Below are 23,175 nucleotides of genomic sequence, written 5' to 3'. Positions count from 1 at the left end.
ATTTAAACTTTTGAGATTAATAAAATATTTTGCAATAAAAATGTATGGAACTTTACCGATTATCATTATAGTTATATTGATATCTGTCCGACAGTTATCGACGTTAAATAAAATTTTCAACTTTTGACGTTTGTACAAATCGCATAGTATTTCTTTTTTATAATTTATCAATTTTTAAGAATTTAAATTTTTAGGATTCGTAAAATATTTATTATTATTTTTGTCGCATTGAAGTATCTCTTTGTATAGGTTCCTATATGACATAAAATAAATATTTTGCAGCAATATTAATGATGTTATTGCTTTCACAATCGTACTATACGTTATTAATTTCAGAATAAATTTAATTTTGACAGAAATGAAGACTGAGGTGCCACCTAGAGACCATCTTGCGAACTTTTTGATCAACTCGAATATCGGTATACAAACTCGATGAATAAAGTCGAAGTGGCCGAGTGGCGCGTGTTTGACAAAGTTGCGGTGGATGCAACAGCGAGTTTAACCTCTCGCGACAAAATGATATGTATATCGCTTAATATACGTAAATAGATTGGAAAGTAGAGTGTAAGATCATAAAAAAATAATTGTAATTATATATTCGTGCTGTAACACTTATACAATGGTGTTTTTGACACAAGTTTTAGCTTGCGTGAAAAAGGTTAGGTAGATCTTGTTGAATTAAGTGTTATAAGATTTATGATTTTATGTGTATTAACTGACAAAGAAAACTCTTCATTTGATTGTAGCAACCAAGAAAATATCTACGTTCCAGATTCATCGACACCTTGCGCCTTCATGTTAGGGGAGGTACAGGAGGTGCTGGGTTGTCTCGTTACGGTGGGTTGGGCGGCGCAGGGGGTAATATATATGTAGTTGCAAAAGATGGGCTAACATTGGAGAAGGTTCTCAAGACCTTGAAGACCAAACGAGTCACAGCAGATTCAGGGAGTGACAGCTCAGCAAGGGGAATTATAGGTACACCTGGTACAGACAAGATTATTTCAGTTCCACGTGGCATTGTGATATATAATCAGAATGGAGTATTGTTAGGTAGGCATAATTTTTAAAGCTTTATATTTAAAGTTATACGTTTGTCATGATTTTCTTTTTCTTTTTATTTGAAAATTTATAGGAGAATTAAATGAAGAGGACTCGAAACTATTAGTAGCCAAAGGTGGCGCAGGTGGTACCCAAGAAACAGGCTACTGCGGATTGAAGGGAGAATCTCAGACGATAAAGTTAGATTTGAAATTGATTGCCGATATCGGATTAGTTGGCTTTCCCAACGCTGGCAAGAGTACATTTTTGGCAGCGGTTTCAAATGCCAAACCTAAAATCGCTGCTTATCCTTGTAAGACTTTTCACATATTTTATTAATTAATTATCAGATCATTTCATGTAGTTTCCTAAGAAACATTTATGCTCATTAATTTAGATCTTTGACTGCAGTCATATTTTTTCTGTTATAGTCACTACCATAAGGCCCAAATTAGGAATCGTGAAGTACCATGATTTAAGAGAGATCACCGTTGCAGACTTACCGGGTCTTATCGAGGGGGCACACATGAATATCGGGATGGGTCACCAGTTCTTAAAACATATTGAAAGAACAAAGCTACTTATGTTTATCGTAGATATACAGGGGTTTAAATTGTCACCCAAGCATGGACATAGATCCTGCTTGGAAACTGTGGTCTTATTGAACAAAGAGATCGAACTCTACAAACCGGATTTATTACGAATGCCAGCCATGATTATAATTAATAAAATGGACACTGACAATGCTGATAATATTCTCAAAGAAATCAAGCCAGCGTTGCACAATCTATCAAGCTACGTGTCTACGTGTCCGGAGGAAATACGGCCCGAACAGGTGATACGTTTTGATGATATTTTGCCAACATCCTTAATCTCGAAAGATAAAGAAACGATAGCAGCGATCAAAGACAGAATACGGAGTATATTAGATAAATATGAAGAGAAGAAACATGCTATTGAACATGGTAACTTGGATTCTCGACTAATGGAAAGGATAAACCGGAAATTTGAAGAGCACACGCCGACCGTTGTATAAATTTGTAACATACGAAAATAAATATTTTGTAGATAATGCTGATATTATCGTTAATGACTCGTCGAAAAAAAAATGCAGAGATCTAAATTTTTTTTAATTGACTAATTTTTATTATAGGTAGGACTTCAAAGTGGAGGAACTGGAGATAGAAATTTGTATATTTGTTCAAAGACTATTTAATTTCACCAATTTACATTTTATGTTTGCATCTTCCACTCTTTCGATCCAACTTTCCCCGAGCGATGCGTTTTTCTCGACAGTTACCATTTCGATTTCCTCTCTATCTCGGAGAACTCCTGTATTCGCTGTCCACCTTTCCGCACCGTTCCACGCTATCATTACACCATTGTCGTTGCACAAACGCGGTGGAGTTCGAACAAATTTAAAGCCTTTTTCCGAGCAAACAATTTCTAAAGCCTTTGCCAAGAAATTATTGCAAGCCACCCCGCCGGATATTACCTAGATTTAAACGAGTATGTAAGTAACGAGAAATAATCGGAATTTAATGACCATAATTTTAAGCATACCAGGGTTCGCTTTTCTTGCGATATCAAATTCGCATTATTAATAAATTCCATTGCCCTCTGCGTTCTGAGACATACGTGTTTTGTAAGAGACATTTGTAGGGCAGCGCAGAAATTATACACGTCGGGAATTGCCGTGCTATCAGCAACGTCAAAATTTTGTTCTTCTTTATCAACATATCTAAAACTTTTGTTTGCTATACCTGCAAAACTAAATTGACAATCTCTCTTTCTTGTTAAGACAGGGTCGAAAACGAATTTAGTTGGGTCTGATGCTTTGCTCGCTGCGCTTTCTATCGCTTGGCCACCGCTCATATGCGAGAATTCCGGTATATTCGCGAGCTTCAGCCTACGAGCGATCTGCAAAGTTGAAAATAAATCTGTTTACCGTTTTATATTTCATAGATCTTTTTACATCTTATAAGAGCTCTCATAAAATTCGACTGACAATTTTGCGAAGACAATTTCAAGATGAAATAATTTATGGTTGAACATGCGATGAACGAAAACTTAAAAAAATATACCTTGTCCAGAATTTCTCCGGGTGCATTATCTAGCGTAGTACCCAGCAAGTAAAATTTATCAACATTTTCAACGATCGCTAATAAACTATGGCCACCTGATACAAGCAAAACAAGATAAGGAAAGTCTACCTACAAGATATATATATCAATAATTTGTTTGATACAATGTATGGTTTTATACATATAAATTAGCTCTAACATACTTTCTGCACCATCCGTACGGTCAACGCATGAGCTTCCATATGATGTATCGGTATATACGGTTTGTTACCGATCCTAGAGAGATATTTGCCAAAGTTATTTCCAACGACAAGCGACAAGGGAAGACCTGGCTTAATTGTAGCTGCGATAGCATCTATATCTTTTAATCTTAGATTCGCCGATCTTAGGGCATCCTCACAAACTGTAGTAATATGTTTCCTATGCATTTCACTGGCAATTGTAGGTATTATGCCACCATGTCTAAAAATGAGAATAGGAGTTGTACAACTTGCTGGAAAAATTTCTAATAGTTTTTAGATTTGCACGATTCATTTATTTCGAAGATATAGATTAAATTTTATAAACTTTTAGAATAACATACAAATACGTTCGCATATCTAATCACTTAATATTATAAATCGATTTAATAAATGACTCGTGAAGTAGTTGTGATTACTTCAAATGAGTAAGATGTTGCGAATTTATCGCTTCGCCTAATATTTTTCCCGTGGTATCTACGATTCCGCATCCCGTATCGTCGCAACTCGTTTCGATTCCCAAGATGATAGCCGGTCTGTCGTCCGCAAATTTTCGTATCACGTTCAACGTTCGGCTACACGTACGCAGAAATCTTGAAGGTTTTGGCTGGTAAAGTCCTAACGACGTTTCACGCGATAGAAAGTACGCGTATTTGGCCATTTCGTGTCGAAAAATCAAATTTATTTACATTATACAGGTTAACAAATGCTAAAGCAAACGCAGGTCACGGATGCTAAACTCGTCAATATCCTCTCGAATTAAAATATATCTCCGCCGTAACTTTATCTCGTACGGAAATCAACAAATTTATTAAATCATACTAAATTAAATACGAATTATGTATATGCTAAAGTTTCTCTTCTTTTTCTTTTCCATTGACGTATTCCTCGAACCGCTCGAACGCACCACGTGGGCTCAGTGCGCTCGATGCGCTTCCAGCGCTTCGAACGTTGTCGCGACTCGCGAGATAAATTTTTCGGACGCGCCGATTGGCTGTCGGATAGAGAATTCCCAAAGTCCCGAGAGCACCCTTTCCGCCCCGATGGCCAATCGGCTGGTCCGGAAAAAAAATAAATAAACAAATATATAAAAAATGCTATTTTTTCTCTTTTTTATTTCTAAGATATGTAAAGAATTGCTTTATAATAACAATGTACAATAAAATTATTAATTTTTTAATAACCGGAACGTTAATGTAAAATTGTAAGCAAAATTCAAAAATTATGCTTCTCATGTCATAAGACTGCAAACGTACAATCTAGCTCAAAGACAAAAGATCAAGATTATAAAATTTAAAGGCTTTTGAGGATCTAAATTTCAAACAAAATTTCTAAATTAATATCTGAATATCATGTCTTTGTTTCATGTATATACACGTTGGCACGCAAAGGAATTATCGTAATTACGATTGTATATTATTATACAATAATCGTAATTATGATAATTCCTTTGCGTAAACAGGATTTTGTAGTAATTTGTGATGAGGGACACGGAGCGGGACAACTGATGGGAGAACACGAACCCGTTGACTATGGTCGGCTGACATCGTGACTAAAATAAAATTGTTAATTTCAAAAAAACTAATTGGTCACAAACGTTAAAAACGGACTCAAACGATTTGTGAACGAAATATATTCAGAAGAGTTAAAAATAATCAAGTTTAATAATTTCTGTCGGCGCTTCGCATTTGGCGGTATTGGCTAGATTGGCGATGGCCGCGATGGCGCATCCCTATTCCCTGATTCCACATTTCCACGTTCCACGAGTTCCACGGGTTCCGCCTTGCCGTTGCCTTCCCGTTCCCACCACCACCAGTGTTCACAACAATGATCGTGCCGGTTGTATTTTAGGTTAAATCACTCGTGTGATCTCTTTATCCTGTAGTTTATAAGCTCTCCCCGACGGAGTAAAAATGGACAATAAAATAACGATATGCGACCCTGACGAGGAAGAAGTGGAGAATGATATATTACGTGATATCGAACCGGTCATGTGGATCAATGACGATCCAAACTACGATTTGGACGAGGTTAACATGTTTTTCCACAGAGTCGACTCGGATCAAATTATATACGAGGAGAAAAGAAAAAAGTGCAAATTTATTGGTAAATATGTCATGGGTGATGTTCTTGGTGAGGGTAGTTACGGCAAGGTGAAGGAGGTACTGGATTCGCAGACGCTTTGCCGACGAGCGGTCAAAATACTGAAGAAGAGGAAACTTCGAAGGATACCGAACGGGGAACAGAACGTTCAACGGTGCGTAAAAAGAGAAACGTGCCTTTTTCGACGAATGTATGCAATTTGCGATTTTACGTCGTGCGTGGCGGTTTTTTTTTCTTTTTTGCGCGCTACGCACACAAATACATCGATGAAATCCTTTCTTCATTGCAATATCTTTCTTCGCATTTCTCGTTTTTGTATATTAATAAACGATTGGTGTTTTACAGGGAAATACAATTGTTACGAATATTAAAACATAAAAATGTAATAAATCTCGTAGATGTTTTATACAATGATGAAAAAGAAAAGATGTACCTAGTTATGGAATTCTGCGTATGTGGATTACAGGTAAATTTTAATACAAATACCTTCTTTCCTACCTATTCTACTCTAAATTACTGTACACGCGTCGCACGCATGTTAATATATGTTGCATACAAATGGTAGGGTGAATTTCAGGAGATATCGATTTGGCGTTTCTATAATATATAAAATGATTGTTTATCCTACTTTAATTATAGTTGTCGAAAGGAAACATTGATTTATTTCAAGTTTGCACATCACGTTAGCTTTGTGCTTTCGCGTTGACATTCGCTTTAATTCTGTAATCTCAAAATTTTACATATCGATTACTTTTGATATATAATGGAGCTATGAACAATGAATATTGTGTGATTGTGTCTTTGTTTATTACGTTTGATTAAAATTTATTTATGCTTTGTATTTGACTCATATAATTATATACAAGTATTGAGAGAGAGAGAGAGAGAGAGAGAGAGAGAGGGAGCGTGAGCAATGTTTTGTATCGTATTAGATGTATTAGTACAAAGAAAGATTCTTATTTCAATTTGATATTGAATCGTATTTGTTTCATATATATACATATTTTGTAGAAGCTAGTGAACGTGTCGCTCGAAATATATCGGTATAACTTTGGACGCTGACTGAATTGTAACTAAGATACTTTATCTCAATATTAAGATTTTTCTCATCTCAAATGGTACGATTAAATTGCAAACGAAGAATTTACGATAATACCTGAAAATTCATCATTCATCATTCTTATCGTATTTGCGTGCTACATACCGTAATAGTTGTGTGCTACGTTGTGAAAAAACAATTAAATTTCAATGAAAAGAGGAAAAATCTTTAAACTTGTCGGTTTTGACATCTGTAACAATGGCTTGCATGAATGTTAACAACAATTAGATTTCTATTTATTAGATTCTTTACAGGACATGTTGGAAAGCACGCCGACCAAGAAGCTTCCACTTTGGCAGGCACACGATTATTTCTGTCAATTGTTGGATGGCTTAGAATATCTTTACAGTAAGGGAATAGTTCACAAAGATATAAAACCTGGAAATTTATTGTTAACCCTAGATGGTACCTTGAAGATTAGTGACTTTGGTGTCGCGGAGGTACAAACTCCATTTTCCAACTTTTTATCTTACAATTAGTCGAACAAAGTTGTATGCACTTTTTTGTTAATTTAATTATTAAGATTGATATTTGTAACAAGAACAATAACAACGACAAAAAAAAAGGTATCGAGATGGACAAAATTATATTTATTTGGAAAGTGTCAGACACACTCGTACACATACACACAGCCGCGCGCGTACATACATTTTGCAACTATGCGTGTTTTTTTTATTCCTATTTGTGATTACGCATCTCTCCACTGTGCTAGGCATTAGACATGTTTTCCAAAGACGATACATGTACGATAGGTCAAGGATCTCCAGCGTTTCAGCCGCCAGAAATCGCAAATGGCTGCGAAAGTTTCTCAGGCTTTAAAGTGGACATATGGAGTAGTGGAGTTACGTTGTAAGTAACGCTTGTGTGTATACCTACGACATTTCCGAAAGATCAGACTGGTGTATCGATAGTTTTACAGGTACAACATAACCACAGGTTTATATCCTTTCGAGGGAGATAATATATATAAATTATACGAAAACATTGGAAGGGGTGAATATACAGTACCGAAAGAAATAGAGGAACCTTTAAAGTCGCTCATAGAGGGAATGTTGCAGAAAGATGCGGATAAAAGATTTACATTGCAACAGGTTAAAAGACACGCGTGGACCATGTGCGAGCACTCTAAAACGCAACAGGAAGTACCTATACCTCCCCTTAAAAGTAATGGATGCCATAGCATGACCGTCTTGCCATACCTGATGGAGCATCATTATGGAGTTGATGACAATCCCATATACTATACGGAACATCAGCTGAATGGTATGTCCGCGTTATGTTGGTTCATATTTTTCCTTCTTTTCGTCTTCCTTCTTTCTCTTCAAAAATAAACTCGATTAAAACGTAATGACATTTTCGATTCCTCGTGGCAGCACGACGCAAGACGAAATTTTGCGAACCATGCGCTTTTCGTACGACACGTAGAGAATTTAATCAAGATTTCCTTTTCTTTAGAAGAACGAAGACTTCAAGAGCTGGATCGCATTAGCGAGGATCGAAAAACCACGTGTAACAGCCATCACGCCAAGTGCAACGCAAACAGTCAAAATAAACGGAGGTGGCGGAAGCCGATTTCATGCATTAGTATTAAAAGATTTCCATCCTGCAAGCCATCGTGATTTGTGATTTCGCTGATTGTGTCGTCGCATATCTTTTTGTTCGTATCTCGCTGACTGTGTCAGTTGCAAAGTTTCTCTGGTGGCGAGAAAGAGGAAAGAGGACTGAAGCTGAAAGCTCGAGGAATGCGAAGGCGTGCGAGACGTATAATGTAATCTAGCTAATCTAGCAGAACGAACGGAATGCAAAGCTTTTGACTCAGTTCAAAAGTGTCTCGGATTGTGATATTAAGATTAAATCCATCGTGTAGCGAATAATTCAGTAACATCCTTATTGATCGTTCAATGCCTAGGAGATATCCAATCAAAGTCATATTTCGTTTTGGTGCCATATTGACAACGCGATTAATAAAGTTGTTAATCGTCTCACGATACTCGGCATTGTTTTATTTACCGTCAGATCTCCGAGTTGATACCTCTATGGCCCTTAATAAGGCCAACCAACAGCCAGGACGGGCATAATCGAGCGTACAAACCATACAAACGTTTCATTTTCGCCGTTCTATTTTAACGTAACGTTATAATAAGCGATTTATTGATTATATCGATCGAAAATGCCTACAACACGTGGGCATTTTATTTACACAAATATTAATATATCTTTAGAATTTAAAAAGGTTTCGTTCGGTAAGGTGTAGGCAAGTTCGCGACGTATCAATATTTGCCATTCGAATTTTTCAGACTACATTTAAGTATATAATATATTCAAGTCTCCGGAATGGCGAGAAACACACCAAAGGACAAACTTTTTCATTATCGATTCATTAGATGTCTATATTATTTAGGGTATACCACATATTACGGCACCATTAATTCGCTGCGTTCTGCTGTGCCTGCTGTATGTTATGTACGCACATACATACAGGTTTCTCTCTGCTCCGGTACATAGGCCTGTTCGTTTTAGCTCAACTTGTTGCACAGTTCATCTTTTCTCTTTTTCTCTCCAACGTGAAAAGAAATAGAGGAAAAGTGAACCGTGCAACAAGTTCAGCTAAAACGAGCAGACCTATATACATACTACCAGATACTACGCTCTTACTGCACTCAGTACTCTCACACTCTCACTGCAACCGGTGACATAACCTTTCACGTCAACATAACCGTAATCTGCCTGCCCCTTGTAATTACAAGTTTTTAAAGCAGTTTACTTGGATCGATCGATTGATTTACAATTAGGTATGGTTTTCTTATCGTTGAACCTTTTAATCAGAGCCCGCGGGCCTGACGAATTTTGGCGAAAGCGGAAAATATTCAAGCTTGCCGCGGTAAGGCTTTCGATATTTCTAAATGCTTTTGATAGTGAATTTGAAATGTGTATCGATAAGACGATAAATAAATTGACAAACTTTCAATATGTTTTTAGCATTATATCGGCAGAAGGAGAAATTGTTACAGTATAACTATCAGGAACGTACATAGAGCTCTAACATATTGCACTCGAGGCAGACAATTGAAGAAGGAAGATATGAAAGAGGTACGATGAAATTTACCGAGATATGTGGGGATAGGAATAAGAATTGCGTGTAAAGCTCTCAAAATTTCTTTAAAGTTTTAAGACATTTCTCCTTTTCACTTTTAGCTGCGGGAGCAGAGGCTAGAAGCTGCTACGAGCGAACATGGTATAAATTTTGCGACCCTTAAAGAAGGATTAACGAGATGTAACATTCTATTGAATCGAAAGTCACTGGCTGACTTGGCAATTTGGGAACCTCGATCTTTCAAAGCTATTACCGATGTCGCATGCGCGAGAGCGAAGCAAGACCATTTCAAGGCTACTACAAATGTTCAAGTACCAAAGAGCGTTATCGTAAGGGGTTTAATCAAATAATCCTTCACAAGTTGTGCAAATAAAGTAACAAGTTTTCTTCTTTCCACATTTATTTATTACTTTTTACAATATTTCCGAATTTGCGTTACGCACTATCGACGTTACTATACAAAGACAAGCTGCTAGATGATGTATTAATCTTTCATCTTCGAGTACATCTTTTGCAGTACCGTAAATACATCTCGTACTTTTTTTTGTAAGAATTACATGTATAACAATCGTTCGACACAACGACAACGCAACATCCCTAATAACGTGGCTACGTTGCAAGAGCTTAAGAACTTGGCATGAAAATATGTGAAGACAGAACCCTCATTTGAAGAATTCATTTAATCGCACGGAACGGATATATATGTATAATATGTATATGTATAATCCGTTTTCTTCTCATTGTCAGAAACGTAATACGCAACTTGATGCGCGTAATCCTAATAGAGAAATCAATTTCATTCGATATGCGATATAATTTGTAATCTCGTGCGTGTTCAACAAGCACGAGCATTGACGATTTGTACAAATTCAGGCTTCAATGACGCGCCGCCGACCAAAAATCCATCAATGTCCTTCTCCTTTGCCAAATCTTTGGCGTTGGCTGCTGTTACGGAACCACCGTAGATAATTCGCAGAGTTTGCGCGACGTCGGACTTGACATTCTTGGACAACCACTCACGTAATTTGTCATGAACCTCTTGCGCTTGCTGCGGCGACGCGGTTTTACCGGTGCCGATCGCCCATACTGGTTCGTAAGCCAAGACCACGTTGTCCCAAGATTTAATTTTATCCGCTATCGCCTTGGTTTGTCTGTAGACCACTTCCTCGGTCTTTCCCGCCTCGCGCTCCTCCAATTTCTCGCCTATACACGCGATCACCTAGAAAAGCCAAAAGTGATCTCTCTTTTTCTCTCCCTTTCTCAGCCCTTATCTCTATCCTTCGCGACAATTACACGTGATTGTATTTATATTAATACGTACGATACACACTTTGCACGCGTGTCATCTTTTTAAATATAAAATAATCGATTCTTATACGTTATATACAACATATACCTATGTATATATACCTTCAATCCAGCTTCCAAGGCATGCGCAACTTTCTCCGCAATTAACTCGTCCGTTTCGCCAAAGACGTTTCGACGCTCGGAGTGGCCAAGAATTACCCAGGGAACGCCATTGTCCAGAAGCATAGCCGGGCTAATTTCACCGGTAAACGCTCCTTTAGGAACTTTGTACGCGTTCTGCGCACTAACGCTAACGTTGCTAGGGACGATGGAGGTCACGTACGTGAGATATATCGATGGAACGCCAACTACAACCTCTAAAAATTACAAGACTATCATTCTTTCTGCCTTTCTTTACCTTTACGGACGATTCGTTCGGTCCAGTGTACATAGGTCAGAGCGTTGAATGAGAAACAAGACGGGACGTTACGTAAGCATTTAAACGTCGCTGTTAAATTTGCGAACATATCTGAAGATTCTGTAACAACGTAACTCGACAGTTTTTCGACTTTTTAATATTTATTATCTTTTCCTTCCATCTATTCGCCTTGTCAAAAAAATTCTATCGTCTTCACCGTAAGTTTCTCCTCTCGTGTATCCAAATGTTCATAATTCTGCGATTGTAATTTGAGTGGGGGGAGGGGAGGGGAGGGGAAAGAAAAAACTCTGGATAAATAGTAAATAACAATAACAGATATAATGTCAGGTGTGTTGGATTTGACACTGTCGGGACTCGACGCTATCCCGCGATTCATTGTGGACGATGTAAAGTGACTAGAATGACTACATCTACGTCTCTACAGCGGTTGCATCCACGTACCGACATTAGGATCGAGTGGCCCGGTCTTGAGAAACGCGACAATGTCACCAATCTCGCTCTTTGTGCCGTTCATCTTCCAGTTACCGCCAACGAAGAATCTGCGTCCCATTTTTCTCGTTTGCACGTCTCGTGACACTTGGGGTGCGATCAGCCGACCTGCAACAAACGGAGCAATCTTTTCGTCGAACGTGAACTCGATTCTCTGATCTCTACTCGAACCTACCTACCTACCTACTCCGCGTCCACGATCTACTCTTTCGACCTTCGCACGCGGGCGCCAAGGTGAACAAATAACGCTCCTCTCGCCCCTCGCCTCGCCCCGCCCGAGAACCGAGGCTCCAGATTTCACGATCTCTTACCCCTCGACCCCCTCGCATCTCGTATTACATGATGTGCGTTCATTGAGCGTTCAATTCTCCCCTCCACTTTGCTCCGCTTGGTTCAATGGTTAGGTTAGGTTAGGGGTGCTTATGAAGAGGCGCACGGGGTTAGGTTTTGGTATAGTGCACGTAACATATGCTATACCAAAATCTAACCCCGAGCGCTTCTTCGTAAACACCCTAGGTCCATCGCTTCCCTTCGCCTTCGCGCGATTTTATCCATCTACTATAATCTCTCTCTTTGACTAAAAAAAAAAAATCAGCGCAAGTTTTCAAAAAATTTCGTTCACGTTCGTGTCTCTTTTAAGATATCGTGTGTAATTTAAAATCAGATTAAGACCTCTAACCTCTCGCTCGCTAGTCTCTCAACAGGTGATAATTTATAAATTGGGATTTTCTTATTGATAGGATAAGGTAGGTAGGTATATATATATGTATATATACGCCGCGCTTATACCGTTACTTACGGTATACACGATGACTGATAGAATATCGGAGCAATAGCTCGCTACGAGTCACGTAGATAGCGTTCGTTGATACAATTCTTATCGCCAACATTGCAAAATCTGCTAAAATTTGCTAACGACGAATGCTAAAGAGCCACCAACTTTTCGCTTGAAAACTCTCTGATCCGACGCGCGAGGATTCGAATAAAATGGATTCGGATAGAAAGTTAGGGTAGGGTCGACTCGGTTGACAATGAGTTGACGCGAGTGTTTATGAGTAGGTATTACATACGGCAAAGCGATAACCCCGTAGTTCCTTGTATCCTCTTTGTTGTTCTTTACGAATATAAAAATAAATTCTTTTGCCAGCGCGATAAGCTCTCATTCCGATTATTCCGAATTGATTCCGGCTGTAAAATTCCTCCTGGATCTCTACGCTTGCGTTCATTTATTATCCGTCTGTTTTATTTATTTTAGAAGATCACGAGAAATGGCGAGCGAGGAAATAATCGAGGCCAATAAGAAACCACAGCCCGTATTTAAGAATCGCTCGTTTCAACAGAAATTTCGGCAGACCAGCACCACTGGGAAGAAACGCACTTGGCGGTCGTTGAAACAAGTTTTGGCTCAGGAGCGTTCCTTACCATGGCCAGTGACAGTAAAACACTGTATGCGTCGAGTGTGCCAGAAATTTTATTTCCTTTCGTCATTGCATTTATACATTAGTCGGGAAAAATTTGAACTGTAACGAAACACCTTGAAATAATCTGCACGTAACTAAAAGCGAAATATAGTTTTGCGACATGTATTAAATATTCAGAGAGAGAGAGAGAGAGAGAAACACTATCCTATCGTATTGTAACATAAATTCGCATAAATTTCAGACAGTTCCATCAATGCACCGCCGAGCTTCAAACCAGCAAAGAAATACTCGGATATTTCCGGATTACCGGTGAGTATAAAAATTATCTCCGTGATATTTACCAATAAACCAACCTTTACCAACCATTTAAATAATTTGCATTTTGTTTATAGGCACGATACACGGATCCACAAACTAAATTATATTATGCCACTGCCGAAGAATTCGCAACGGTTCGCAGTTTACCGATGGACATAACAGCCGGATATCTGGCTTTACGCGGAGCGTCTAGTATCGTTGGTTAAACGAACCGACACTCGATGTCGACCAACAGTCACGTCGTACATCGTGGCCCACGCATAGTCTGGCAATATCCGCGATATCCAGGATTAACTCAAATTGGCAACTTGTATTTTAAATATGTAAACGTTTATACATTTCGCAATGTTGCTTCGAACACCCTCGAGTTTTAATTCACAAAGAATGGAGGTATTTCGATAGGAATGGAGACGAAACGGAACGATTCGATCGAGAGAGAATAGATAGAAAGAGAGAGAGAGAGAGAGAAAGACAGAGTAAATAAAGTATCGATATTTTTATCTCAGACAACATTTATAACATTTGATCACGTCTGCCAATAGCGCTATGCAGGATTTTCCAAAATGAACAATTCTATAGATAATTTTGGTTATTTTCATTTCTTTTCCCTTTTTATCTTCTTGCGTTATTTTACACAAGTACATTATTAAAAAAGCTTGTCCATTATAACTTAGTATATCAACTACAGGCTAATAGGGGAGGCGGGAGAGACCTGTGGAGGTTCTTCGAGAGCTGTATTACTGTTCGTCGACTGTTGCCGCACTGTATCTTTACAGTTTCTTTTTCTTTTCTTTCCTTTTCCTTTTTCAGTTCAGTTTGCGCGTCCCGTTTGCTATTTGCAACACGGCCATTTTAACAAATTTGCAATTGAAGATACAAACAGCAAGGCCTACTGAAATATTGCCCGATAGTGCACTATCCTTAGGTTGCCATTTGTCTTTAATGTAATTAATTACTTGATCGATGTGTGTGTGTGATTATTTTATTTTTATCGCTTTAATCGTATAAATCGGGAAGATCTTCATCGTCGCTATCGGCATCGTTGTCCCCTAATTCATCCAAGTCTTCGAAATTTGGCTTAGTGTCACCGGAACCGCTCAGACCACCCATCTGTCGCATCATCTACGAAATCGGGGAGAAAGTATTGTTATTTATCAATCGACACACACCTCTATTACTTTTTGGGTTGGGCTATAAATATGTGTATATATAAATATGCAACGTGCATTCTTACCTCTTCTAAATCTGGAGGGCTACTTTCATCGTCGGTATCGTCCTCATCCTTCCATTTGTTAAAGTCACTCTTTAACCAGTGAGCCTTTGTTTTGTCTTTAATTAACCGTGGCCAATATGGTCCCTCTTCCTTCTTAGCGAGAATCAATTCAAAAGTCCTGCCTTTCAAATTTTTTACAGATTTGCTGGGCTCAATTTCTTTGTACAGATTAATCGTAATCTCATGCATTTTTTTATCTGTTCCTCCCTCTCCTTTGAAGTGTATCTTTTCTGGTTCAATTTCGATAATAGGATCTTTACAGTCTTCTAAGCAGATAGTAACATATAAGATATCTTTTCTTTGAGCCCACATGACCGGTGGGGGAGGTATCCTGTAAAAGTTGTAAAAGAAACGGAGATAAATATTAAATGTATAGAATAAGAGTAAAACTTGCAATACTTGATATATTCGATTCAATTATTATAATTACAAGGTAGGAAAAAAACTATAAATTCTCAGACATGCTTCAGCAAATCTTGTTTAGCTTAAAAAAGAAAGGTGAGGGAAAAAAGTTATCAAAAAACGGATTCGAGTAATTGAAATTTGAAAGTAGTTGTCCGATCTGGTCGAAATCGAGTCTTTTCTTTTTGTACCCCCCCCCCCTCCCGCTCTCTCTTTCGATTTCTACTCTCAATTTTTGACGATTATTTTGACTATTAATTACGCACAAAATTGTCTCACAAAATTTTCGACGTTACATCCAAATCTATACCCTACTCCGCTCATTATACGCATCGTAGAAAATCGCGTGAGTAAATCGGCCGATCACCACGTGTACGGTGCGTCCTATTGAGGCATATACGTATATACATATATAGAAGACCTGTTGTATCCTCATAGGTTAGGGACAAAAGCTCGAGACAAAAGCACGCCCTCGAGTCATTACGTGTGCGCGACGCATCGAGATGTCAAGAGCGTAGTTAATCGCATGGATGGTTACGAAATGAAAACGCGACAAGCACCCCTGAGAAACGAAAGTCATCGGTCATCGGTCATCGGTCGTCACCGTCCTCCTCCGGAACGCGCCATCGTGACCGTTCGATTAGAGTAGAAAGGCGAAGGAGGCAGAGAGAAAGAGAGAGACAAAGAGAGAGAAGGCAAATAGAAAACGACGGAGAGCGACGCGAGGGAATAATTGCGTTAGGAATTTTCGCTCGAGAAAAACATGACCGCCGCGGTTAGGTCGTCGCTCGTCTGGAAACTTCGAGAATCAATAAAACCGTCCCAGCAACATGGCGATGATCGGAGAAGAACGGGGCGGCATTCGTACGTTCGCGACAGTTGACCGCGGCTGTACCGCGGACACGCGGTCGCGGAGCTCGTTCGCGGGTCAAGCGACACAAACCGCCGCGTCAATTAATGTCGATCCTAGGATACTTACTGGCTTTCTTGCGTCATGCTTTCGACGGCTTCGCACGCAACGAGAATGAAACAAACACACAGCGCACGTAGCGCACTCACACACCGCGCCGCGCGCGCCGCTCGCGGCTCGCGCCGCGGACCCGATTCGAGAATCGAGAATCGAGAATCGAGATTCGCGATTCGAGACCTCTCGATCGGTGTGGCTCGCGGCTCGCGGCCAATCGACCAACTTGCGCGGGCCACATCGCCCGTGCCGCGGTCGTCTAGCCGTCTTCTTGAGAATCCTTCTCGTTAGAAGACGTTATTTTACCTGCAACGAAATAATAACGTTTTACATTTTACATTTTACGTTTTTTTCGCGCGTTATTTGCAAAAACAGCTCCAGAGAGCTTAATAATTTTGAGATAATTTTGAATAAATTTATGGCGGCCAATTTGCTGATAAATCCTATAAAACTGCGCTTCTATGTAGAAAGGTATGGAAAGGAGAACAAATTGATAAATGTACGAGAAACATTTGTGCCTACTACCCGTACAAAATCGTTAACTGGCAAGTTCTATGCGAAACATGATGTTTTCTCCCCGTCTGACGTTAGAGATGACGACATCAACTTGATTAAACGACAGACGGAGATGATACCCAAAGACATTTATTCGTTTAGGCCGCCGGCGGTGAACATGGAGTGAGTCGACAAACGAGTAAATGAAAACTGAGAATAACTACTATTAATTTTAATAATTAACGAACCGTTTTCATTTATATACATTATAGATACGGCTGGTTCACCGTACCGCTAGTACCTGTCACCAAGGATCCACGATTACGCTTCTCCAGGAAACAATCGGACTTTATCGCGAGTGAACTCGTACGTCGAAAACTGCAGAGAGGTCTGCCGGAAAAAAGATTCGCTGGCGTGCCATTTAAAACATGACAATTATTTGATTATAGATTTATAGACATTATATAGTCTTGAACAAATTATGGAATAAAATGTCGCTTATAATTAAAGATGCAACAAATTATTCTTCTAATAGTTTTTTGTGCAACAAGTGCTGGAAGATGAAAATTCACGGGTGCGGAGTGGACGCACGAGCCGAAGGCGAGTGCGGTCACCGCACCCGGGAATTTTCAACTTCCAGCACGAGTTGCATACCCTATTTTATGTTGCAAGTGCGTGGAAAGTGGTCTATCACGCACGCGTCGCGTGCGTAATGGGCCATTTTCCATGCACGTGTGACATAAATATAATATATATATATATATATATATATATATTATATATATATATAAACGTTAATGAGGGATGAGATCTTTTAGCGAAACCTAATCGCTAAGGTCGGCCAGAATAAGCCAGAAGTCAGAACTCGACAAAATTCGATACATTGATTCGAGCCGCGAGCGCGGTGATATGTTGTGTCTCACTGTTTCCTGGCAACAACTCTCTCGCAAAATGGCATGGGTTTTTAAAGTTAAGTGTACATACGTGTACGTGTACGTTCTCTTATCGAATTAAGTCCAGCAGAAAGTAAGATCTGGACACGGATATTCAACTTGAACGTGTACAAGTCGAGAAAATTCGCGTTTTGCTATCGTCCATCATGAAGCTGTCGAAGCGATAGTGAGATCCATGGTACAGAGACGTACACGTCATCCCGCCCATCCCGGCTGTCCACAATGCTGTCGATGTCAATGTCAATGACAATATCATACGATTAATGAAACTGTCTAAACTAAATTGGACAGTTGGGCGGGATGGCAGGTAGAGCTTTTCGCGTTAAAGTACAGCTAGATGTACATGCGGTACGTATCGTGCGATATTATCATGCTGTGGTCTGCAGTTGTCTTGCAACTCGCAATTCTTATTCTCACGCGCGGCACACGGCACACGGCGGTTTTAGGTAACGTGCCCCGGCGTTTGGCTGTGCCCCAATGGCAAAGTGGCTCTGCAAATCAACATCCTCGATTCCTGTGCAGAATCCGACAGGATAAGTCCGATTTTCCCGCTCTTGTTCCACGACAAATTTACCTTCAGTAAAATCTTTACTCGACGAATTTCCCTGACGGAGCTGCAAAGCGCCTTGGAGCAAGAATTTTTATACGTGGAATTGATACAGTGGGCAACGCCGGCTAGCCGAGGCATTACTCTGGCAACGTTTGAGACAAATTTGACAGATTTGTTGTATCCCGCGCCATGCTTCAAAGGTTTACTAGCCGGTGTGGATATAGACCTATTGATGGAGCCGACTAAATGCTTTCCCGTATGTCTTTTGTTCTTCTTCTTGCTCCAATTCTTTAATCTGGGATAAAAACACTTTTCACTAGGGCAAAACTGTCGTTTTTGCCTCAGGGTATCATAGCGCCCAAAATTGAGGTCTCCACCAAAACGATTGTCGAGGAAATCTTGGGCTTCTACGACACAAGTGTGAGCAAATGTTATGTCATCAATCCAAAAATGATTAACTCTAAGGTATTTTCATAGATACATCAGATTGGTGTCGTTGAAATTTTTTTTCTTTTATTGTATTCGCTTGAGAATCGCGAATTTCTAATATCGGTCCTTTATATGTAAATTTCAGCAAACGGCATGTGGACAGAGGAAAAGGCCGATTAAAGGTATTATAAGGCAACGGAGAGTGTGTCATACTAAGAGTAAACCGAGATCTCAAAGCTGTCGACCGTGAGTAGATCTTATTGTCATTATTGTCACATGTTATTAATGTGTAAAATATAAACATTGTGTATGTTACGTGTAATTACTGTAAATACTAAATAGGTACCGTCAGAGACCGAGCGATTCTCACCAATGTCCTTCGTATGCCACGAGTCATCAGACAGGATCGCAAATTGATCAATGTTATCATTCGATAAGGAGAAATTCCATATGCACTTGTCGACCAGATTTCCCAAAGTTAACCGAACCCACCGCCATACGTGACAATACCCACGTTACAGACAATTGTCCAGTTTGTTTCAAGTATAATTGTTATTTCCCCAAATGCCACGACGATTCTGATATAATCAAGAAATATGTTGACACTAAGCAAAGATATTGCAGAAATATGTCTGAGATTAGAGAACGTGGTTGTATTTGTAGAAACGACGTATTCGACACGAAAGAAGAAGCGGCAATGCCATTGTGAGTTGATTGAAAACAGATCAATTTCTTGAACGTTTGTCACATTACGATCGCTGTGTTTTTACAGATTGCAAACTAAAATTGAAAATCTTCAGAAAACTAAAGAAAAATGGTATGCCACTGGAGTGAAGGACGAGTAAGTAGCGTTGAAAAATGAAATTATCTTCATCTGTAACAATACAACGTGTAAATGTATTTGAAAATGTTATTTCAGTGTTGTGGAGTGCGATCGGGATTACTCTCCGGGCCGCGGATTTTATAAGAATCTAGAAAAATTTTATAAAAGAATGTATAAGCAGGCGAAAATGCGTGCGCAGGAGGTCGATGTTTGATGTGAAAAATATTATTGCCATTCAGATCTTTCTAACGCGATTTTTATATCTTTATGTTATAAAATTCTGAGATAGATTAATATCCGTGATATATATTAAATATATCGAACAAAGCAATTTTATTTAGTGAAAGAACCGGAAGATTTTAATTGTGATTAACTATATAAAGTATTAATTGAGATGTGTAAGTTATATCTACAAATATTACTAGAACTTGTTGTTCAATTGTTGTCATGCAAATGTATATCTATGTGTAGTGCAAGAGTGGGTTTGGATGTATTATGTACAATATATGCGTACAGTAACTGCGTATAACTGCGTATAAAAAGATATTTATTTTCTGTACGCTTGGCGTCCGCTTTTGTATGTCGGCGCATCTGAAATTCGATTGCCACGTAGAGCGACAGATTTTCTCAAAAGCGCCGGAGTTCTTAGATGTAAGCCGCGACCTTGTGGACTCCAAGCTCTCAATAAGACACGCTCGGCTTCTTCAGCAGCGATCGCGATCCATCCTGTAACAATTACAAAACTATGGCTACGAGATCGGAAGACAACGATCGGCGCAAACGTTTTATTGTAATGTCAAATTACCCGCACTGGATAAAATAACGTCGGCGATCGATTCGTTATTTCCGATACCAGTAACTTCCATTTCCTTAGATCCTAAAGCCGGCCAATGTTTCAATCGGTCCGGACTGTTTTCAGGTACGACAAACACTTCCGTTTTGAGTAACTCGTTGTATATACTGTCCGCATCCTCAGTACGAGTTAAAGTTACCGGCAATTCGCTACTCGAAAATATTGTACACCTACAACGACACATGCAACCATTTTCTTTTTTAATATATACTTGGATACCTTTAATTTATTATTATTTATTATATTTATATTACTATCGGCAATCATAAGTTTGCACCTAATAAAACCTAGTTTACCTAATAAAACTATCGCCCTCTACATAATCCAATCGGCCTATTCCGCCCAAAAATATCGTTTGATTTACATGTAGAATGAAAGTTCTAGGCGAAATTATCTTCTTCGGTAAAACCGACAAAAGTTCCTGCATCGTCAGCAAATCTAACACCTGATCCGGTTGAATGGTACCGGGAGTATCGTAACACCAGCGACTGTATTTGTACTCCTCCTTAGTCTCATCAAAACCGAATTGTTGCGTATGCTTCTTATATCTCCCTTCCACGAACGGATCGTCTTTTCCTACTTCAGGCCCGGACTTTGATTGAAATGTCCTACCAATGTGACCTAAATTTAGAAGATGTGTAAGATGTACTTTTATCCACCAACAATAATGCAAAAATTTTCAATCGATTATACGCAGCTGCGTATGACAGGAATTTTGCATTTAGCGCATACGATACGTACTTTGCAATGTGGCATATTCCAAGTTACGCGTCGCTTTGAACTGATTAATTCGGAATTTCTCTTCAGCACACTTGTACCGCTGTTCCTTTTGTAATCGCAACGTCCTCAAGTAAAGTCGCCACTTGAGAGGATTTAAAATAGGAAATTTCAGCAAGTTTAACGTTGTGCCCGGCCAAGGAGAAATGGTTGCACGTTGTATAAGATCCACAGCCTGTACCTTGCAGTAATCAGACTGTAGAAGAGCGTTGAACAGAGAAGACTTTCCGACGTTTGTGCAACCAATTACATAAACATCTCCTAAATTACAATTATATTAATTAAATATAACAAATATGGAGCATATTGTCTCCCTAGTCCTAGAGTCTAGACGTGACCTAGACGATAGTCGATAAATTTTGTATCCTCTTACCTTTGTATTTCCAGATATTATGCAATTTATTTATAAGTTCTTCTATGCCGTAGCCAGTTTTTGCAGATGTGAGTGCTACGTGTCTGATATTTTCCTTCTTGATTCCTGTACTGTCTATTACTGTCTTTGAGAGGCAATCTTTAACGTGAGTAAAGAAATGTTTCGAATCCGGGGGCAGCAAATCTATTTTATTCCCCACGACGAACACCGGGGTCAAAGGATTCAGCACGCTATTTATTTCGGGCCATATGCTACATGGAAAATCAGTAAGGTCGACCATCAGAATGACGGCGCATATCTTCTTTCTTATAACTTTTAAAAGTGCCGGGTATTCGTCCGCAGATACCTTCACCTCCAACGTGGTGTTGTAATACTGCATAAAGTGGCATCTTTGACAGATCATAACTCGCAATTCCTTCTTGCTCCTCTTCCGAAACAATTCCGAGGGCAAGTAACCCGGTAGAGCTTGATCCTTACAGTGCAGCAAGGCGCCACATCCACCGCATGGAACGGTACTGAGACTGGAGTTTGGATCCGGAGTTCCGTAATTGTTGAGCCAGGTACTGTCCTGATACGAAGCATCATCGTATTGCTCGACGTCTACCATCCAATTGGACGGAACACTCGACGGAAGATCTCTCTTGTATGACGCATCTCTATCTGTTTCTTCTAAATAATCGAGCAAAGTGAGCTCTTCTTTTCCTAAAACTCCATCCTTTTCCGCTAAATATCTTTCATATAGATCTTTATACTTGTCGTTCAACGATATCGTCTTTTCATCAAGATTACCTTTATTTGACTCGCTCAAAGATGTGTCCGTCAGCACATTACTGTACGGATCTGTGCTCGCATACGGCATATGTACAGGTTTCGCTATATCCTCTTCTGTATTTATATCTTCCTGCTCCTGACGAAAGTGGCTTTCGTGGCTTTCGTCATTTCTCGTGTCCAGGAGTACGCTGTAGATGGGTACGTTTGTCAGCCTGTCGCTTTGTGCTTTTTTCTCAGCGTACTCGATCCTCTTTTTTGACAAGAAGCGCTTCATGTAATTAATTTTCACTTTCCGACAATCCAAATAGTCGCAGTATATTAATTTGTCTCGCAGTGCCTCGACTCTGGGATCGAGGGACGGTTTAACAAAATCCTTCTTCCTGTCGCACTTGGTTGAATAATTGAAAGTCTGAACCAGCTTCACCAGCTTGCACCTATCGCGACAGGCTCTCAAATGACGATACGTATTACCTCCGTACATTTTCCACGCAGAATGCTTTGCGAAAGTAATCAATTTAATATTATTTACGGACAACATTGTAGATGATCAACACGTAGATACAACACGTGTCCAGGGTGCTATCAGTGCTATGTGTCACCGGTTTTCTTACGTATGTATGTACATACGTTCCTATCGCCGTGCCTCCAACTGGGGGCTCCAATTTTTTGACACTTTTCTTTTATCTTTTATCTGTTGGTTCGCTATGTGCCGGTTACTTGATAGAGGTTAGAATTTGTAAGGAACATATAACCTTACTTCTTACTTCTCTCCTCGATGTTGCCAGATATAAAGCGGGGAGCACACACTTCTGCACAATGCATAATCCGTAAGCATAAGAAAATTGATTGGTCTATTTTCTTATGCACATGTGTATGGACCAATCAATTTTCTTATGCTTAC

At 39.4% G+C, this 23,175-nt stretch overlaps 10 protein-coding genes across 18 annotated transcripts; 6 read left to right on the top strand and 4 right to left on the bottom strand.

The window, feature by feature from the left end:
• Nucleotides 1-440: 440 nt before the first annotated feature.
• On the top strand, nucleotides 441-2,116 carry LOC112452996 (GTP-binding protein 10 homolog). The gene is made up of 4 exons (XM_025013509.1): nucleotides 441-658; nucleotides 747-1,050; nucleotides 1,133-1,351; nucleotides 1,470-2,116. The coding sequence occupies exons 1-4, from the start codon at nucleotides 620-622 to the stop codon at nucleotides 2,072-2,074; spliced, it is 1,167 nt and encodes a 388-aa protein (XP_024869277.1). The 5' UTR covers nucleotides 441-619; the 3' UTR covers nucleotides 2,075-2,116.
• A 118-nt stretch (nucleotides 2,117-2,234) lies between these two features.
• LOC112452995 (probable tRNA N6-adenosine threonylcarbamoyltransferase, mitochondrial) lies at nucleotides 2,235-4,294 on the bottom strand. Its single transcript, XM_025013508.1, has 5 exons — nucleotides 3,781-4,294; nucleotides 3,326-3,584; nucleotides 3,123-3,251; nucleotides 2,602-2,958; nucleotides 2,235-2,533 (listed from the first exon to the last, which is right to left on the bottom strand). Exons 1-5 carry the CDS (start codon nucleotides 4,020-4,022, stop codon nucleotides 2,240-2,242), a joined length of 1,281 nt encoding a protein of 426 aa, XP_024869276.1. The 5' UTR covers nucleotides 4,023-4,294; the 3' UTR covers nucleotides 2,235-2,239.
• Nucleotides 4,295-5,148: 854 nt separating this feature from the next.
• Nucleotides 5,149-8,553, top strand: LOC112452998 (serine/threonine-protein kinase STK11). Of its 2 annotated transcripts, none has more exons than XM_025013512.1 (6): nucleotides 5,149-5,618; nucleotides 5,810-5,930; nucleotides 6,818-7,003; nucleotides 7,276-7,412; nucleotides 7,483-7,826; nucleotides 8,022-8,553. In XM_025013512.1, exons 1-6 carry the CDS (start codon nucleotides 5,275-5,277, stop codon nucleotides 8,180-8,182), a joined length of 1,293 nt encoding a protein of 430 aa, XP_024869280.1. In that variant the 5' UTR covers nucleotides 5,149-5,274; the 3' UTR covers nucleotides 8,183-8,553. The 2 variants fall into 2 exon arrangements, with proteins under 2 accessions (XP_024869280.1, XP_024869279.1); XM_025013511.1 differs by having other exon boundaries at nucleotides 5,150-5,618; nucleotides 8,019-8,553.
• Nucleotides 8,554-9,172: 619 nt separating this feature from the next.
• Nucleotides 9,173-10,053, top strand: LOC112453000 (39S ribosomal protein L20, mitochondrial). Its single transcript, XM_025013519.1, has 3 exons — nucleotides 9,173-9,444; nucleotides 9,543-9,653; nucleotides 9,759-10,053. The coding sequence occupies exons 1-3, from the start codon at nucleotides 9,358-9,360 to the stop codon at nucleotides 10,005-10,007; spliced, it is 447 nt and encodes a 148-aa protein (XP_024869287.1). The 5' UTR covers nucleotides 9,173-9,357; the 3' UTR covers nucleotides 10,008-10,053.
• Nucleotides 10,045-12,768, bottom strand: LOC112452999 (triosephosphate isomerase). Of its 5 annotated transcripts, none has more exons than XM_025013514.1 (4): nucleotides 12,672-12,768; nucleotides 11,825-11,980; nucleotides 11,068-11,321; nucleotides 10,045-10,876 (listed from the first exon to the last, which is right to left on the bottom strand). In XM_025013514.1, exons 1-4 carry the CDS (start codon nucleotides 12,760-12,762, stop codon nucleotides 10,493-10,495), a joined length of 885 nt encoding a protein of 294 aa, XP_024869282.1. In that variant the 5' UTR covers nucleotides 12,763-12,768; the 3' UTR covers nucleotides 10,045-10,492. The 5 variants fall into 5 exon arrangements, with proteins under 5 accessions (XP_024869282.1, XP_024869285.1, XP_024869283.1 ...); XM_025013517.1 differs by lacking the exon at nucleotides 12,672-12,768 and adding an exon at nucleotides 12,042-12,194 and having other exon boundaries at nucleotides 11,825-11,982; XM_025013515.1 differs by lacking the exon at nucleotides 12,672-12,768 and adding an exon at nucleotides 12,048-12,194.
• Nucleotides 11,331-13,817, top strand: LOC112453002 (INO80 complex subunit C). Of its 4 annotated transcripts, none has more exons than XM_025013525.1 (4): nucleotides 11,331-11,434; nucleotides 13,128-13,318; nucleotides 13,535-13,602; nucleotides 13,686-13,817. In XM_025013525.1, exons 2-4 carry the CDS (start codon nucleotides 13,141-13,143, stop codon nucleotides 13,815-13,817), a joined length of 378 nt encoding a protein of 125 aa, XP_024869293.1. In that variant the 5' UTR covers nucleotides 11,331-11,434; nucleotides 13,128-13,140. The 4 variants fall into 4 exon arrangements, with proteins under 4 accessions (XP_024869293.1, XP_024869289.1, XP_024869291.1 ...); XM_025013521.1 differs by lacking the exon at nucleotides 11,331-11,434 and adding an exon at nucleotides 12,218-12,618; XM_025013523.1 differs by lacking the exon at nucleotides 11,331-11,434 and adding an exon at nucleotides 12,218-12,622.
• Nucleotides 13,818-14,092: 275 nt separating this feature from the next.
• Nucleotides 14,093-16,372, bottom strand: LOC112453003 (prostaglandin E synthase 3). Its single transcript, XM_025013526.1, has 3 exons — nucleotides 16,266-16,372; nucleotides 14,846-15,215; nucleotides 14,093-14,733 (listed from the first exon to the last, which is right to left on the bottom strand). The coding sequence occupies exons 1-3, from the start codon at nucleotides 16,280-16,282 to the stop codon at nucleotides 14,608-14,610; spliced, it is 513 nt and encodes a 170-aa protein (XP_024869294.1). The 5' UTR covers nucleotides 16,283-16,372; the 3' UTR covers nucleotides 14,093-14,607.
• Nucleotides 16,373-16,461: 89 nt separating this feature from the next.
• On the top strand, nucleotides 16,462-17,319 carry LOC112453001. The gene is made up of 2 exons (XM_025013520.1): nucleotides 16,462-16,928; nucleotides 17,018-17,319. Exons 1-2 carry the CDS (start codon nucleotides 16,669-16,671, stop codon nucleotides 17,175-17,177), a joined length of 420 nt encoding a protein of 139 aa, XP_024869288.1. The 5' UTR covers nucleotides 16,462-16,668; the 3' UTR covers nucleotides 17,178-17,319.
• A 234-nt stretch (nucleotides 17,320-17,553) lies between these two features.
• LOC112452994 (spermatogenesis-associated protein 6) lies at nucleotides 17,554-19,736 on the top strand. The gene is made up of 7 exons (XM_025013507.1): nucleotides 17,554-18,046; nucleotides 18,145-18,504; nucleotides 18,594-18,713; nucleotides 18,823-18,923; nucleotides 19,020-19,382; nucleotides 19,450-19,518; nucleotides 19,597-19,736. The coding sequence occupies exons 1-7, from the start codon at nucleotides 17,999-18,001 to the stop codon at nucleotides 19,712-19,714; spliced, it is 1,179 nt and encodes a 392-aa protein (XP_024869275.1). The 5' UTR covers nucleotides 17,554-17,998; the 3' UTR covers nucleotides 19,715-19,736.
• A 73-nt stretch (nucleotides 19,737-19,809) lies between these two features.
• On the bottom strand, nucleotides 19,810-23,083 carry LOC112452993 (nitric oxide-associated protein 1). The gene is made up of 5 exons (XM_025013506.1): nucleotides 21,504-23,083; nucleotides 21,095-21,391; nucleotides 20,650-20,974; nucleotides 20,306-20,523; nucleotides 19,810-20,226 (listed from the first exon to the last, which is right to left on the bottom strand). Exons 1-5 carry the CDS (start codon nucleotides 22,810-22,812, stop codon nucleotides 20,048-20,050), a joined length of 2,328 nt encoding a protein of 775 aa, XP_024869274.1. The 5' UTR covers nucleotides 22,813-23,083; the 3' UTR covers nucleotides 19,810-20,047.
• Between the last annotated feature and the right edge of the window lie 92 nt (nucleotides 23,084-23,175).

This window comes from Temnothorax curvispinosus, unplaced genomic scaffold (genome assembly GCF_003070985.1).
Source record: "Temnothorax curvispinosus isolate PA1 unplaced genomic scaffold, ASM307098v1 QBEX01003901.1, whole genome shotgun sequence".
NCBI lineage: Eukaryota > Metazoa > Arthropoda > Insecta > Hymenoptera > Formicidae > Temnothorax > Temnothorax curvispinosus.
This window is presented reverse-complemented; position numbering and strand designations above follow the sequence as displayed.